General features: G+C 54.8%; 7 protein-coding genes across 7 annotated transcripts; 1 reads left to right on the top strand and 6 right to left on the bottom strand.

Annotated features, from left to right (window-relative positions):
• Nucleotides 1-721: 721 nt before the first annotated feature.
• On the bottom strand, nt 722-4,457 carry BZA05DRAFT_55859 (transport protein Avl9-domain-containing protein). Its single transcript, XM_051488421.1, has 10 exons — nt 4,289-4,457; nt 3,862-4,200; nt 3,689-3,789; nt 3,535-3,614; nt 3,314-3,485; nt 3,087-3,265; nt 2,751-3,033; nt 2,526-2,697; nt 2,185-2,474; nt 722-2,130 (listed from the first exon to the last, which is right to left on the bottom strand). The coding sequence occupies exons 1-10, from the start codon at nt 4,345-4,347 to the stop codon at nt 821-823; spliced, it is 2,985 nt and encodes a 994-aa protein (XP_051339191.1). The 5' UTR covers nt 4,348-4,457; the 3' UTR covers nt 722-820.
• A 783-nt stretch (nt 4,458-5,240) lies between these two features.
• BZA05DRAFT_338130 (kinase-like domain-containing protein) lies at nt 5,241-6,738 on the bottom strand (the record flags this gene model as incomplete). The annotated part of the gene is made up of 9 exons (XM_051480877.1): nt 5,241-5,289; nt 5,344-5,527; nt 5,578-5,656; nt 5,707-6,063; nt 6,119-6,218; nt 6,283-6,326; nt 6,385-6,514; nt 6,579-6,626; nt 6,683-6,738. 9 exons carry the CDS (start codon nt 6,736-6,738, stop codon nt 5,241-5,243), a joined length of 1,047 nt encoding a protein of 348 aa, XP_051339190.1.
• On the bottom strand, nt 6,660-7,767 carry BZA05DRAFT_55846 (uncharacterized protein). The gene has a single exon (XM_051488420.1). The coding sequence runs from the start codon at nt 7,519-7,521 to the stop codon at nt 6,844-6,846; it is 678 nt and encodes a 225-aa protein (XP_051339189.1). The 5' UTR covers nt 7,522-7,767; the 3' UTR covers nt 6,660-6,843.
• A 1,542-nt stretch (nt 7,768-9,309) lies between these two features.
• On the bottom strand, nt 9,310-10,492 carry BZA05DRAFT_55776 (mitochondrial carrier domain-containing protein). Its single transcript, XM_051488419.1, has 2 exons — nt 9,473-10,492; nt 9,310-9,420 (listed from the first exon to the last, which is right to left on the bottom strand). Exons 1-2 carry the CDS (start codon nt 10,370-10,372, stop codon nt 9,346-9,348), a joined length of 975 nt encoding a protein of 324 aa, XP_051339188.1. The 5' UTR covers nt 10,373-10,492; the 3' UTR covers nt 9,310-9,345.
• A 695-nt stretch (nt 10,493-11,187) lies between these two features.
• Nucleotides 11,188-12,012, bottom strand: BZA05DRAFT_399365 (uncharacterized protein). Its single transcript, XM_051483799.1, has 2 exons — nt 11,322-12,012; nt 11,188-11,256 (listed from the first exon to the last, which is right to left on the bottom strand). The coding sequence occupies exons 1-2, from the start codon at nt 11,722-11,724 to the stop codon at nt 11,222-11,224; spliced, it is 438 nt and encodes a 145-aa protein (XP_051339187.1). The 5' UTR covers nt 11,725-12,012; the 3' UTR covers nt 11,188-11,221.
• A 347-nt stretch (nt 12,013-12,359) lies between these two features.
• On the top strand, nt 12,360-13,599 carry BZA05DRAFT_55760 (uncharacterized protein). The gene is made up of 3 exons (XM_051488418.1): nt 12,360-13,066; nt 13,132-13,325; nt 13,406-13,599. The coding sequence occupies exons 1-2, from the start codon at nt 12,416-12,418 to the stop codon at nt 13,144-13,146; spliced, it is 666 nt and encodes a 221-aa protein (XP_051339186.1). The 5' UTR covers nt 12,360-12,415; the 3' UTR covers nt 13,147-13,325; nt 13,406-13,599.
• Nucleotides 13,600-13,904: 305 nt separating this feature from the next.
• Nucleotides 13,905-15,785, bottom strand: BZA05DRAFT_399362 (glycoside hydrolase superfamily). The gene is made up of 4 exons (XM_051483798.1): nt 15,524-15,785; nt 15,137-15,451; nt 14,455-15,078; nt 13,905-14,398 (listed from the first exon to the last, which is right to left on the bottom strand). The coding sequence occupies exons 1-4, from the start codon at nt 15,615-15,617 to the stop codon at nt 14,004-14,006; spliced, it is 1,428 nt and encodes a 475-aa protein (XP_051339185.1). The 5' UTR covers nt 15,618-15,785; the 3' UTR covers nt 13,905-14,003.
• Between the last annotated feature and the right edge of the window lie 555 nt (nt 15,786-16,340).

The raw sequence follows: 16,340 nt of genomic DNA, 5'->3' as shown, positions 1-16,340 counted from the left end.
GCAGTCGTAATATGTTTCCGTATCGCCCGTGAAGTCCCACCCTCAGCCGAAACCGAAACCGATACCGATACCGACACTGACAACCGCCCAATTCTCTCGCAACAAACGATGCATGGGTATAGTACATACGCCACTCCATCTCATTCCACCCGCTGATTACTCGAATTGTATGTAGTCGGGTTTGGTGGTGCTGCTGCTGTCGGTAGCGTTCTGCTCGGATACTTCGGTTTTCAGGAATCTGGATCACTTCCAGAAGTCTATCGCACTCATCGCAAACACTGGAGCCACCGCAAATGCGGTCGGTTTCTCTAGGACATCATGTGTAGGAATTGGGGGTTTTTTTAGTTGGTTAATTGGCTTATCCCCCTCTTATTGCCCGATATCCATATGTTTACACCTACGACAATGAAATGACCTCGACAGTCCGTCTCCATAGATAGCACCGAGGGGAGAGTGGAAACAGTATGTAATAGGTACTCCATCCATATTTTAGTTCCAGTTCCACAAAAGCCATTACCACCAAAAAAAAGATCCAGCAAGAGAGATAAAGGTATGTAAGACCGTACATAAGAAAGAAACGAAACATGCAATAAAAAACACAAATAGGTAGAAGAAAGAACATCAAATCAAACTAAACTCATAGGTATACCATCCATATCATATCCATCCCCTAGATCGCAGAAATGTGAAAACAGAAGAGGAAATACAAGTTAAGTAGGTGGGTAACATCATATCGTAACTCTTATGAGATAGTTATATATCGGCCGTTTCACACAATACACAATACAACACAGTACACTCACACACACACACAACCTGCCTACCGCTTCTCAAACATCGCCCTTCTCGCAGCAATAGAGTTCTGCTTCGCGATGGCCGCAGCACTGGGAGCCGTCCGCTTGGTTGGGGACGTTGGCGAGCTCGGATTCGGGTCGGCGGCGGCAGCGGTCTCTGCTCCCAGCTTCAAGGAAAGTCTCTTGACGATCGAGTCCACTTTCGGTACGTCATCGGGCTTGATTGCGGGAGGAGAAGGCTCCGGCTTCGGCAGCGACATCGGGACCTGCGGCTTCGGCGACGACCTAGGAACCTCTGGCTCAGCGGCGGCGGCATGGCGGGCTGCGAAGCCGCTAGTGGGTCTCCTAAGCGGACGGTGCTCGATTGGTTTCTCCTGGGGCGTGCGGTCGATCGACAACGGTTTTCTGACGGGCCTCTCGGGGGAGAGCGGCGTCCTGACCGACCTCTCGGGTGACAGCGGAGTCCGAGTGGGCCTCTCAGCCGTAGGCCTCCTAACCAAATTCTCAAGCGATGGTGATCTCAACACCGGCTTCTCGGGCGACAGCGGTTTCCGATCAACCTTCATCGGCCTTCTGACGGTCACACCGGGCGACAGTGGTTGCATAACCACCTTTTCCTCGGGCTGGGCGGGCTTCATTTCGGGCGTTTTTTGAGCCTGGACTTGAGGCTCCTGCATAGCCACAGGGGTAACGGCGCGAGCTTGGGCCGGCTCAATAATCGATCTCCTGATTGGCTGCTCTTGGACGGGCTCTGATACTTCTTCAACCGGCTTTGGTTCCTCAACCGGCTTTAGCTCTTCCTCAACAAGCTTTGGTTCCTCAACCGGCTTGTGTTCGAGTTCAACCGACTTCTCAACCGGCGTCACCACATCCTCCTTCACCTCCTTCACCTCCTTCTGTTCCTGCTGTGTAGGTACGGGTAGCGGCTCCTCTTCCGTCGCCGGCAGATCCACCTCCACCCTAGAATCCTTAGCCGGCAACGGCGGCGGCGGCAGACTTTTCCTAATAGCGGGCAGCTTCTTCTCCTTCGCCTGGACGGCCTCATTCTCATCCCACAGGACGCGCGTAGTCTCACCCGAGCTTCTAGGATCGTCGTCCTTAGGCTGTGATCTGGGCGTAAGGTCCTGCGAGCTCCTCGACCATCGACTAAATATTGACGATCTGGCGGAGGGGGAGATGACGCCTTCGGGTTCGGGAGAACCGGGTACCTCGGGGCTTTTGGCACCCGCGAAGGCCTTCTTCTTTTCGCCGGCCCAGGAAGCCCAGCTGGAGATGTAGGCGCCGGCTGCACCGGGTTTTCCGGGGGTTTCGGCTGCGGTTGGTGATGTTGGCGCAGCTGCGGAACTTTCGTTAGCATTGTCGTGAGACGAAATAGGTGCAGAGGATTTACTGCTACTGGCGGATAGAATCGACGGGGTCGAGTTCTTCTCCGGGACGGTTGCCTTGTCCTTGTCCTTGTCGTCTGTCTCTACCGTGTTTATAGAGGCAGCGTCCTCTGCTTCCAGCTGTTCCGCTTGCGCCTGTAGCGCCTGGATCCTTCGCTGCTCCCGATAGTACTCTACATTCTTGCTGATATTGGTGAATGCGAGAGACAAGTTGTTCCGACCGGTTGCTACCGCCTTCGCCATGGTCTCCTTGCCGGCGCTGACCTTCTCATCCAGCCCCAGGTCATGAATCTGTCTGGGATCGTGTTAGTTCCTTAGGAAGGTAAGCTAGCGAGGAGATCCCTACTGTGCAATCCGTCTTTGGACATCCTCCACAGTGAGGCCACCAGCCATCACGTGCTTTGGCGGAACCAGGTCGAAGATTTCAGGCTCCGTGAACTTCTGGAAGATCCTGTAGTTGTCCGTTTTCTTCCAGTAGTCCACAAAGTCAGGATTGAAGTCGGCTGAAGGATCGCCCTCTATTCACAGTTAGCCGTAGAACAGCACTCGAGATGAGATGAAACAAACATACCAATGTCAGGCAAGAAGACCTTGGAATCGGATCCCGTGTGCTTCTCCAGGAAGATTTGATACTTCACCGCCGAGACCATGGAGAGAATATACTCTTCGAACTGCAGTCGGATGTGATCCTCACTGCCGACGAATCCCAAAGACTTGGGTCGTGAAGGGTCGGTTTCGTCCCAAGTTTCCGACACTGACTGAACGAGGCTATCGATCCACCGTCTGTCTGCAGCCGATAGTGCCAACGCAGTCCTCAACGACGAGGAAGTGATGTTGACCGTCATGTCCTCGAGCTGCGACTTGAGTTAGCAAGGACGCCGGCCAAGTCCGGGGAAGCGGAGCCTACGTTGATCAGGATATCAGAGTACCGATCCTTCTGCTGCAACAGCAGCGAGTTCGTCGATCCCACGATGTACGATTTCGTCCCAACGTCCGCCAGCACGTCGAGTTGCTGCAGAGGCGTGTACGGTCCGAACAAGCTTCCCTTGCCGAAGATCTGAAGTGGCTGACCCATGAAAGCCAAAACTATTCCCAATCAGCGCAAAACATCCACCGGAGAACAAGTTTACCCACGAGACTTCCGGTCGCTCGTCCTCACAGAAGTTGGCTTGGTAAGCGTCGACTCGTAAGAATCCAGCTCTGGATCACTACTGTCCTGTAGGTTGTGCAGCAACTCGGGAATGAGCGATATCAGCGAGAACTGCGTCATACACAGCCGTTCACCGCGCAACCCAAAGAAGAGCATCTATTCCCTATCAGCCGAGTCAGATCCTCCGGAGCCGGGAAGCCCGTACCTTTGGTTGCAGAAGCATGCATTTGAACAGCACCAATGCCTGATGCTTGAACTCATAGATGATTTCCCGAAGCGACAACCCTAGGAATGACAGGTGCATGAGCGAGCGAGCTTTCAAGCAAGGAAGCAAGGGGGCGAAGCGTGACGCGACATACCAACGAAGTGGTCGCGATCATTCCCACTCTCCTGACTCAATCTCAGGCTCAACTTTAGGCTTTCTTGGAATCGCTTGAGGATATCGAAGTCCTGGAAGTTCCTATGCCATCAATCAGCCTCATCCCCCCCTGGAAACCTTCCCCCCCCCTCCCCCCCCCCTCCCTTCCCCTACTTTTGTGCAAACCAAGCCTGCGTAACCGCACTCAGTTGTTGTTTGACACTCCCAAAAAAGATAGTGGGGTTATCGGCGATGACGACAACGGCCTTCTGCACAGTACTCCTAGTGACTTCGGCGGGGCGCTCGATGAGCTCCCTGCTGTCGAGCTGGCGCGTGCACGAGATTCCAAACAGCGTGGTCGGCTTCTCGCCGCCCGTGTGCTTGAGCGTGAAGTACGAAAAATCCTCGGTGGAGCTGTGGGCGCCGTCCGTGAGCGCCAGGAACGGAAGCCATGGCCACTCCGAGACGTCCGACTCGTTCTCGATGCCGATCCACTCTTCAACTTCGGGCCCTCTGCACGTCACCGGAAAATGAATGCGTTAGACGAAGGAAACAGCACATTCGGGATTCCGGAAGAAAGGGTTGGGCGAAATGTGCTTGCCTCGCGTGGTTGAAATTTATGATGCTAACAACTGGGTAGCTGGAGGGTTGTCGGCTCATGAGGGACGGTGGAGCGCTCGCGGCAACGAACGGGTGGAGGCGGTACGGGATTGAGGAACTGGCGACAGTGGAGTTCGAGCTCGAGACGCGATGGTGGAGAGGATTGGGAATGTATGATCGGTCTAGGATTCGGGAACTGTTGTGTTGCTCTTGAAGAATAACACAGATCAGTTGCTAGGGAGCACTGCCCTTGTTGATCCTAGGAGACAGACCAAAGTTCGCTAAATGTTGGCGTCTTGGCTAGCTGAGGAGGGTAACAATATCCGAATGAAACTGGAGTGTGCTGCGAAGGTGAATCGCGAAGCTGGAGAGGCGCCATTCATATTTACGCAAAAATGAATGCGACGCCTCAGTTGGCATTTCCTCTGGACAGATCACATCAATTCAAGGGGCTGATACTGAGACATCGTGACGACTCAATTCGGACCCCGACCACGGCATGCACTCGGCGGTAACTATTCCTCGGGGGACTGCAGTGGGCACTGGGACGGCACGGACGACGCACCCGCCGCTCGCCGGTCCCTGCAGTTACCTACGGAAGATCCGCAAAACAAAATATCGGATTGGCCTTATGTAGGCAATATCACGACCGTCCGTTCTCCAGCAGAACGTCGGAAAGAGCACAATATGTAGGTTTTATTCGTGATCGTGCCTCTGTTTTCATCTATCCTGATTCTTGAGCGCCAACAAAACCCTAAACATATCGCAATGCCCATCTCTTCCCCCGTGTCTGTCCTATTACGCGCAGCACATCGACGAATGAAATCTCAAAAAAAAAAAAAAAACAGAACTCATAACAGACCCAAGCCAAGGTATAGCAAGCAACTTAATGCCTGATTGTAAAAGGTACATACACTGAAACAAAAAGCGAGTATAACAGTGCAAAAACGACCCTATACCTGCTGGTTGTCGACATTATGGTAGTCAAGAATCTCTGAGTACCTATGGAGTCTGTCAGAATTGCTCCGGGACAGTAGTTCGGACGGCTAGACGTACATCATGATCTTCCAGGTATCGACTGGCAGGTCAGCGTCGTTAAACGACCAATCGAACTTTTCCTCAGCCGCCGGCTCGTCCGTGGGGTCGTGGTACGGCGCCAAGTACTCGTGTTCGAGACCGATCTCCGCCGAGATACGCTTCTTGGGGTCAAAGACCAACATCCTCTCGAGTAGATCAATGGCTGTAATCGTTAGCTATGCACGTGGTCGTAGGCGGTGGTGTATATCTCACCAAGGGGATCAGCATTCCTGAACCTTCCGGCGAGAGGCTGTCTCTGCCTCTTGGGTAGAGACTGCACGAACCGTAGAGTCTGGACGAAATCAGCACGAAGTCTAATCGAAAAGTGCGCAGGGGACTTACGTTCTCGCTGCAGATTGTCTGGATGACGTCATTGGGGGGAGTTCCCAGGAGCTCCGTGATGATGGAGAACTGGTTCACATGGTCCTTGCCAGGGAACAACGGCTTGCCCTCGAGCATCTCGGCAAAGATGCATCCCGCGCTCCAGATATCAACCTCCACGTCGTACTTCTGCCAGGTGAGCATAATCTCAGGGGCGCGGTAATATCTCGTAGAAACGTATCCAGTCATCTGGGGGTCTTGAATTCTGGCCAGTCCGAAATCGCAAATCTTGAGGTCGCAGTTCTCGTTGACCAGAATGTTACTAGGTTTGAGATCACGGTGAACGACACCCGCCGAGTGGACGTATTTCAATCCGCGCTACGGAATGTCAGTGGGGGACGACCCCGCTATCGGGACCGCGAGTTCTACTCACCAGAATCTGGTACAGGAAGTATTGGATGAACTGCTTTTCGAGGGGTCGAGAAGTGAGCAGGCGATGCAGATCGGTGCCGAGAAGCTCGGTGACGAAGTAACTAACGCAACACGACGATGGTCAGTACTCCAAGGGGATAGGTAAAGGGAGGCGGGAGCCCTTACATGTCCTCCAACGGCGAGATGAAGATATCACTCAAGCTAATGATCTGCGGCGGGGTTCAGCGATCCTTCCAGGTGAGGAGTAGTGAGACGATGAAAGCATACATTCTCGTGGCGCAAATGCTTGAGCAGCTTCAATTCACGATACGTTCGCTTGGACAGTACCGGAGTGCTGAAAGGCTTCATGATCTTCTTGACCGCCACGGACTGACCGGTAAGCTGGTCCTTAGCGGAGCTGCCGCATTGAGAACTGTTAGATGTGCGGGACAACGACGATCGGAGCGGATCGAAAAACCTACCAGACGAGACCGAAGGCACCCATTCCGACAGGCTGAAGATCAGTGTAGCTGCGGATGACAATGTGAGAATGCGATCAACACTAACGAAGAACGAGCGACCATACCGGCTGGTGATCTCAAAGGTAGTACCGAAGATCTGGGCACGAACAAACTCCGCCATTGCTGCTGTTTACTTAGAGGTGTTGTTGGGGTTTCGTGGTGAATTCGTTTGGGGTCGTGTCGGTCGTTACGCGGGGACGTAGCAGCGAGTGGTGCGTGCGTTGAGCTAAGGTTCAACGTTCGGAGACTTCGTTGCAACAGTGTTTCGGTATGAGAGAGTTGGCTCGTGTGCGAATAACCGGTACCTAACCGAAGGAGGATCTGTTGGATTGGGAAGTTTATTGTGAGTGGGAGGATGATCTCGACCGGCTGCAGCGAAGGAGGTGATGACGGACAAAGGGTGGGAGGGGGAAGTCGGGGATTTACAGGAACAACAGCAGGAGTAGGAGTAGGGTTTGGGACAGAGTGGCGGTGGTGGGTAGGTAGAGGTGGCAGCGACACGGAGAGAGAGGTGGGTTGAGTTGGTTAGTGGGGTGTAGAGGTGGGTGGGGGAATTGGAAGGGGCGCGGGGGGAGGGGGTTTGAGCTTTCAAAGGGAAAGGATCTGTTAAAGGGTTCGAGGCACCGGTTGGGGGGGTGTCTTGGGAGGTGAAGTGGTGGAGTGGTTGTGGCGGTGGTGGTGGGGGTTTGGGTTGATTGACGGGGGATAGGCGGGCGAGCGAGGTCGACAACGCGAGCAACAGAGGGAGGGATTTCCGATGATGATGATTGTTATGATGATGCTGTTCCGGATTTTGACGCAGTCCAGAAGTTAAGTATGCCACGGGCAGTGCGGTTTTTCGATGATGGCCATTTCCCGGGCACAAGTCTGAGAACGACCAAGCATTTGGAAAGCGGTAGTTCATGCGGAATGATGTGATGACACAAGGCGGGGTTGACCGAATGGGTATGGCATGGCACGCCGCATGCTCGCAGCATGGAGCACGAATAAGAACGGTCTCTCCGTGTATCTACCGTCCCCGGCCAGCCGTCGTATGCCCATCAAAAGGAACGACCCGTAGTGACTGCCGCCGCCCATCAGAATTGGCTGCGAATTGCTTTTGGCCGCAGCGATCTCAAGTGTGGCCGTGCTGCACAAGTTGAGTTGCCACAGGAACGCGGAACGGTAGCCGTCACAAAGCAGGGTAACCGACGATGCCCCCTCTCCCAAGCGTGACGACGTCATCGTCAACTGGGCGTCGGATAAATGTTCCGTCTAGCGGCCGCATCACTCTGCTTCCACAGATCTCTGCCAGCTTCGCTGCGTGCTTCTCCCACTGTATCGAAACTTCCACTCTGCGGCACATACACACTGCACACATTCCCTCGGCTCTGGGACAAACAGACATCTGCACTTCCCCCGATCGCTCCCAGCTCAAGTTGCAACATCTGGCATCCACTTCCGCAGACCGCAGGACTTCGTCGATTTGCCCCATCTCGGAAAGCTAGTGCTATCGCTATCGCTAGAGCCTAGATAGCGATACCTGCCGCCCCCAACGGATCCACGTGACTGCCGCATGTACTCACCTACTCTCCGGTACTCCCGCCGGCCTACCCGTCTGGTTCCATCTGTCCCTCCCCCGCACCGGTTTCACCCTATCCTATATAGGCCGGCCGACGAAATTCAGTTGCTGGCTACCTGCAGATCGTGAAGAATCGGCTTCTGCGTTTCTCGGTTGCCGCCCTCTTCCCGTGTCGATTCCGTGAGCCCGGCTCGGGCTGAAAATCCAGTCGAGGACGGATCGACTGTCCACACTGGGGGTCTGGGCACTCGACGGCTGCCGAAGCAAGCCACTGCGCCTCTCTCCTGTGGCGTTCGGCGTTCTCTCGACCCATTCCAGGATGTCCAACACCCCCACTGCCCAGACCTTGCTTCTCGATGCCAATGGTTTATATACCACACCCAGACCCCTCCTGATCTTGATCCCAAAGACCTTGTGTATGATCCCAAGCCTGAAGGCTTTGTTTGAACCCCCCGTTCGGCGCGGCGAGTGCTACCCACGGCGAAAATAAGCTTTTTTCCTGCTCTGTTAGTGCCCGCGGTGTTGCTTGACTAGCGGCTGCGGCAGCGGCGGATCGAACGGAAAACAGGACAGGGAGGAGAGGGCGGTCGTGCCAGGCGGTGGGTTGATCGGTGATCACTGATCAGTGATCACAGGTCGAGCAATCAATCGTCAGGCACAACTGGTAGATGCATTCCCAAGTAAGTAAGTTGGGGATCGCGTGCACTATAGAGTGCTCTAGGCTTTCGCAGTGTAAAATATGATTATTCTTCTATACCCGCTGCCTCCTACCGTACCGGTACTCTATGGTGTGCCCGCCGCTGCCCGCCTCTGCCCACCGCGTTCACCCTACCTATCATATCAAAAGCCTCGGCTTGCCACGCCCATTCCCTCCTCCCACTCCACTCCCACTCCCGTTCTCACTCACATTGCCTCCCCGGCATCCCGAGAACACCATCGCCGAGCTGATCAGTGCATGTCCGTCCACATGTATTTGCGCTGCGCGGTCCCAGGGAAAAGAAAAAAAAAAGAAGAGGAAAAAACAGAAACCCGAAACCCCAACCCGTCCATAGCATACAAAGCGCAGCCCCGAAATGAAACATCTAGTCTTTTTTAACATGTCTCAACACCCTATGAAATGTCTATTCCCTTTTTTTTCCCACGGCATCATGCTAGATAGGTAGCTGTCTAGTCTAGGAAGATCCGCTCCTCGAGCTGCCGCACGTACTTTGTCGTCTGCTCCGCCAGTGTCAAGGTCAAGATCTATCGTCTGGTCAGCCTGATTCCCTCGGTAGGTAGAACGGGGAACACGCACGGTGTGCGGCAAGATGCGTGCCAAGTGCGCGGTGAAGCCCTTGTAGATAGCCAGCAGGCCCTCGGTCCTGACAGTTTTCATGAGGCAGTCGACAGCGCTCTTATACTTGTCACCGGTCTGGTTGTACATCCTGCTCATGACAGTATCCGGGGGGTGCATGACGCAGCAGACGACGAAGCCGCTGGCGGCGGACGACGCTAGGTGCAGGCCGACGCCCTCGCTCATTCCCAAATGCTTCTGCAGCCGGCGCTTGGCAAAGAAGTACGTGGGCAGCTGCACGCTCGACCCAAAGCCCGTCCGGATCATTGCCGCGCCCGCCCCCCGGTACCACCCCTTGATGCCCTCGGCTGCGTAGATCCGCCCGAACCCGTCGATCGCCCCCTTGTACTTGTGCTGTGTGCCGACGGGAAGGAACGGCGAGTAGCTCTGCAGCCGCGTCTTGATGAGGAAGAATGGGGAGCCGACCGCGGCACCGAGCACGCCCGAGGACGCGCCGGCAAAGATGTTGATGGCGAAGTTTTGCTCCAGCGGGTTGTCGTGGAAGAGCGAGGTCACCGAGGTGCGGACTGGCTCGTAGAAGCCGAGGCGGCACCCGTTGAGCATGATCTGGTAGCAGTACGCAGTGCCCAGGCCGGCCAGCAACCCGCGGAGTCCCTCGTTCTTGAGGATCACGGTTACGCCCTGGAAGATGCCCGTGTAGACGCGCTTCGTCGCTTGCTTTGAGGAGAGCTCGCCCTGGAGTTGCAGGCTGCGGTGGGAGTCAGCGGGGGCCTTCGGAGGGCGGACGCGGGGATGGGGGGGAGGATACCGTGTCTTGACCGTCTCGAAGCCGTGGGTTACCGTGACGGCACCGCAGGCGGCGATACCGCCAGCTAGGAATGCACCTCCCGTTGTTGCCATTGCGATTGAGGTCGGTGGGGTGTTCTTTGGTGTAGTGGGGGTTTTGGGTTCGTTCAGTCCGGAGTTGTCGTGATCGTCACAACGAGCGAATTTCGAGATGCGATGAGCTGCTACCTTCTACGTATGCCGGGGGTGTGGGATGAGGAAGTAGAAGAAAGGGGACATTGTTTTCCGGAAGCTGAGTTGGCGGAAGCCGACTTTTTGGGGATATACAAATGTGTCTAGCAACTCCGGGTTTAGGATGCGGCCGAGATTTCACCCCGCATTGAATTGCCGATTTGCGGAGGTAGGTAGTGCGAGGTTCAGGGGTGAATTGCGCATAAGCAGTCCGCAGGGCAGGTCAGCAAGCTCTTCTCCATCACTGAAGCCTCACGGAATCACGGCGACAGAAAGTCATTCCTCCATCTACAGAAATAGATCACGGCCGAGAAGATCGGCAACGCAGCAGTTATACATCTTATGTATAGGTAGATAGGTGGTACTAACTATTTCGGACGTCAGCATTTCCGATCCCTCCAGCGAATCCATCACAAGTATTCGCAAAGGTCATCAACTCGTATTGATCCATCACCCGGATCTACCAGCCGACCGACCACACAGGGGGAATGGAGCAAACCGAATCCCATTTTTCTCACAGTCCAGCTGGGATTTCTGATGTCGCGAAGAGTGCGTTTTCACGCCAAGTCTCGCTTAGTTACCACGCGTAGATCACAAATCGCGCTTATTGCCGCGACATCAAGCATGAAGAACGTTGTCGGTGAATTTGTGGTGAAATCGTAGTAAGTACATTGTAGCTATAGGTAAACCTCGAGAAAAAAAACCATGAAAAAAGATTACCCACGTCCACACCTATGCACACCTACCGGAACCACTATTCGAAAGTCGTGCGTCTGTTCAACCATTAGTTTGATTTCTCCCCGATACATACATAGGACTGACACTCACCTAGCGCCTGTTACGCTCAACGGGCTCCTGAAACTTGGTACCGCAGAGGCGACGACGGCCACTCTTCTCGGGCGGGTTAGTCTTGCCCTTTCCTGCGTCGAAGCGTTCGTCATCCCCGATGGGCTGAACAAACTTCTTCGCGGACCTATCGATCTCCTTCTTCGAGTACCGGTGACGGGAAGAAGGCTGAGAGCGGGGAGCCGGAGACCGAGAACGCTCATGCCGCGAGTAGCGCGGGACAGGGCCAGGAGACTCCGCGATGGGCTGAGCAAACTTCTTCGCGGACCTATCGATCTCCTTCTTGGAGTACGGGCGACGAGAAGAAGGCTGAGAGCGGGGAGCCGGAGACCGAGAACGCTCATGCCGCGAGTGACGGTGGACAGCGCCAGGAGACCTAAAACGCTCATGTGGCGAGTGGTGGGGGGTCAGCCTAGGAGACCGAGAACGCTCATGCCGTGAGTGCCGGGGGGCAGGCCCCGGAGACCGAGGGTGCTCATGCCACGAATGGCGACGATTAGGGCGAGGAGATTCGGCGCGTAGGCGGTAACGACGGTCCTGCTTCAGGTGTGGGTCATGCTTCTGACGATAGTCCTTCTTCTGAAAGTCAGGCTGCTTCTGATGCCGGTCCTGCTTCTGCCGCTGGTCCTGCTTCTGCAGGTTGGGCTGCTTCTGAACCTCGGGCTGCTCCTGAAGGCCGGGCTGCTGCCAAACGGCGGGATGATAGTTCTCACCCTGAAGGTCGGGCTGCTGCTCATGGAGATGATGCTTGCCGATGTAGGAAGTCTGAGAAGCTGGGAGGTGGTGATTAAGCAAAGGATATGCGGCTTCCAGCGTCTTAATCTCCTTCGACTGAGCGACCTTCTTGCGGTCGGCCATCCTCTGCTTCAACAGAGCCTCACGCTTGAGCTTGTGCTTTTCACGTAGGGCAAGGATTTGTTCTTGGGTGGCGTTGTTCTTCTTGAGAGCTTCTTCTTCCTCCCATTCATCGGCATAGCTGTAGGAGGACTTGCGGTGGGGAGCCTTCTCGAGCTTGTCCTTGGTTACTAGCGAGGTATCGGTCTTCGAGTTCTCTTCCTTGTCCTTGGCGACCAGCGAGGTATGGATCTGGTTCTTGTCCTTGGTGACCAGCGAGGCATCGGTCTTCAACTTCTCCTCCTTGTCCTTGGAGACCAGCGAGGTATAGATCTTCAGGTTCTTGTCCTTTGTGGCCAACGGGGTATCGGTCTTCAACTTCTCTTCCTTGTCCTTGGCGACCAGCGAGGCATCGGTCTTCAACTTCTCCTCCTTATCCTTGGCGACCAGCGAGGTATGGATCTGGTCCTTGTCCTTGGTGACCAGCGAAGCATCGGTCTTCAGGTTCTCCTCCTTGTCCTTGGTGACCAGCGTGGTATCAGTCTTCAAGTTCTCCTCCTCTCGTTTCCATTCGGCGGCGACCGAACGGAACTTGAAACCAGACTTGGTTATCTTGGTGCCAGCAGGATTGACGGTCTCTGCCGCTTCAGAAGTCTTGCCAGCTTCAGACTCATGGCTAGTCAAGACCTGTTCAGAAGTATTGTCGTGCCTAGATTGTCAGTATTCAGAAGGGGAGGAGGAGGAGAAGGAGAGGTAAACATACTTGTGCTCCTGGTCGGATGCAACAGCTGGGTAGACATCCTTATATCTGCCGTCGTCCCTGTCCTTGTACTCTCTCTTAGGGCTATGCTTTCTCTTGCCCCTGAACTTTTTGTCGTCGGGGTTCTCGAGGGGTCGGTAAGTATCGATGTACTCCCGTTCCTGTTCCTGGCCAGATTTGTAACGGTCATTGCGGGGTTTAGATCCGGTCATCTTGAAGAGAATTCTTGATGGCGGGATTGAGGTGTGGAATTGAGGTGTGTGATGGGGAGATGCGATGGGGAGGTGGGATAGAGGAGAGAGAAAGGAGGAAAGAGAGGGAGAGATTTTCCGGGGACGTGGTCGAAGGCAGGGCTGGATGTTTGACGTCCGGGAAGCCCAAGAAGGATGGAAACAGGTAGGGGTAGCTACCGCTCTTGTCCCCCCGCTACTCTCTTTTGAGTCCACCCGCCATTGAAACTGACATGCTACTTGTAGAGCCTCCTTTTGTTTTGATTGATCAGTACATACACGATCCGGTTTCACACCGCTGTTCACTTTGACTTTCATCGAGCGGCCCGGTGTGTCTTTCCCTACCCTCCGCTCCAGCCTGTCCCAGCAATAACAACAGAGCTCACCAAGGATGAAACCAGTAAAAGACAACTTTCGCCCCTCTCCCTACTCCGCCTTGTCTCCTTCCTCTTCACCAGGAGATTCTATGAAGGAATGTGTGGGAAGGAACAGCGAGAGTGACATCGGCTCCTCAACCTCAGCACTCTCTTCTCGCCTCAGCTCTGCTTCCCTTTCTTCCCGCTCCCTGAGCTCCCACTCGGACACCTCACTTGCTGCATCTTCCACGCCAGTCTCTGTGATTTGTCTGCCCACATCAGTGGAACTCGTTGAGTCTCAACCGCCACAACAGAGTGACAAGACAAATGACGGGTGATCGCGTGTGAAGTGGCTGTGTGGAGAAAGCGCTGTTTTCCAGCAAGCGAAGGTGCAACTCCAAAGACATCTCAATTCCTACAAGAGCTTACATACAAAGAATAGCCGTACGAAAACCCACAGTCCAACCGATCCATTCCCCATCCCAGCTCTACGCCTTCTGCATCCCCCTATGATCAACGAGCACCTTATTGAGCTCCTTGCGCAGAATACAATTCTCAAAGCTGAAGCTCTGTGCGATCTCATCCAGCTCCTTTTCCTCCATACCCTCGAAGTGATCCGCCCACTCCTTGACCATGTACTCGGCGAGGAGGATATTCCTGGAGAGCCTTCCGATGCGGTTCTCGAATGTCCACACGGGGTACGGGTACAGCCCGCGGTACTTAGGCTCGACGTTGTCGGCAATGAATTTCTCCATCGGGCCCCAGGCGTGCTTCACGTGCGACTCGTCGGCTCCCCAGGCGTCGATCGCGGTCCGGAACTTTTTGGCAAGGAACTTTTCGAACATCTTCATGTACTTGGTCTCTGGGTTGACGTACACCATGCCTGGATGGAGAGGTCAGCGGGGATGTACATGCCCCGTGGGGGGAGCGGAAACAAACCTTGGTATCCGATGTCCTTGTACAGCCAGATACTCCAGCTGATGTTGTCCTCATCGTAGACGTCGAGTTGGTCCTTCAGCAGCTGGATACGCGAGGTATTGATCTCGTCGGTGGCATCGCCGTCATATTGTCTGCGGGCATACACCGGCCCAAACTCTCCATTCCAGATGGGGAGGTTGTTCTCCTTCATCCACTCGACCTTCTTGAGGTACGACTTCTTGACCCTCAGCTTCTGCTCATCGTCGCCCACATACGTCTCCTTCGACAGCGGGAACCCATATCTGCTATAATCATGGCAGGCGTACACCACACCTATCCACTTCTTGCACGTCTCGATGTTGAAGCAGCTAAAATCGGAGGCGAAGGTATTGCCGTCGAGGAAGATTAGGTGGTCGGCGTCGATGGCGCGGATCGCGGCGTACACCCGGTCGTACCACGCGGGAAGTCGCGTCTTGAACGGGTCGCACGGCTCGTTGAGAGGATTGTACCCCGCGATCCACGGGTTGCCTTTGTAGTGTGTCGCAAGCTCCTCCCACAGCCACACGGCTCGGTCCTGGAAGTGCTTGTGCCGCCAGAAGTCGGCGACGTGTGTGGCGCTGTCGGAGTGCCAATCACCGTTCTGACCTATGCCTCAATCAGCACTCACCACCACCATCAAGCACAGGGGAAGGCAGCCACAAACTTCCAGGCACAGTGTGCAGATCCAGGATGGTATAGATCCCCTGCTCAGCACACAGATTGACAATGCGATCCAGCCACTTGAAGCCCTCCGGCTTCATCACCATTGGGTTCATGTCATCCTCGAAATGCCTGTAGTTAAACGGCACACGGATGCAGTTCAGTCCCAGCTGGTGGTAGAACTTCGCATCCGCCTCCGTGAAGTAGTAGTGCAGGAACCGGTCGAAGAAGTATTGCGACTTCTCGGCGCCGATCACCTCTGCCAGTGCTTCGCGGATCTGGTATTCACGCCCGGGGTAGCCGGTGATGAAGTTCTCCACTGGAGGGAGGGAGTCAGTTCAGTTCATGCCACGGAGGGGGGGGCGCGGGGGAGGGGGAGTTGGGGACAAACTGTTCATCCATCCACCCAGACCGGCGCCGCGAAGAAGCACCTCCTTCCCATTGTCGTCCACGATCTTGATACCGTCGAGCTTGAGAATCGACATGATTGTTCGAATGTTCGAATGACTGGCTGGCTGATATGTTGCTATGCTTCGATTCCACACCTGTTTCTTCCTTCCTCCTCAAGAATCAACGTCCGCAGCAAAGATCCGTTCTATAGCTATATATATTGCCCTCGCATCTTCCCCCATCTCATCCCTCCCCGCGCCCTTCCCCCCACCTCCCGCCGAAGATCATCTCTTCAGGCTAAACCCAGCCATCTCCTTCGTCGCCGGACACGGTCGGGGTGGGTATTGGATCTCCAAAACGGGAGGGAGGACTACACACGCAGTCAGTTTTGGCGGATAAAACCGTTATGCATACTGGGTAAACCTCTAGGACTTCCAGGGCCGCATTCCGTGCCGATCTTGTGGGGTCAGGGAAATGCGGGGAAACTACCTAGAAGGTCCCCTACCGTAGATAAATAGTGAAGCAGTGTGTTTAGACTTTACACTAACTAGAAGCTTTGTGGCGCCCTCCCCCCACTACATACGAGTGCATATGACAGACCGGACGGAACCCCACCACCCCCCCTCCCCCCCCCCCACTCCCAGCAGAATAGCCGATATGTATGGCATTCGATGACAAGCTTCCGGGTAGGTACTCAGATACATGGTCGTGGGCGGCATGCGTGCCGGTCATATGTATAACTGCAGACCGTTAATGCACCGGCACCGGCACCGGGCCGATATCCGCTCGCGGATAGTCGCAATGCTATTGCAAAAGCC

Source organism: Tricharina praecox, assembly GCF_024521635.1.
Source record: "Tricharina praecox strain CBS 144465 chromosome Unknown BZA05scaffold_13, whole genome shotgun sequence".
NCBI lineage: Eukaryota > Fungi > Ascomycota > Pezizomycetes > Pezizales > Pyronemataceae > Tricharina > Tricharina praecox.
The sequence above is the reverse complement of the archived record's forward strand: the minus strand, read 5'-3'. Positions and strand labels throughout refer to the sequence as shown.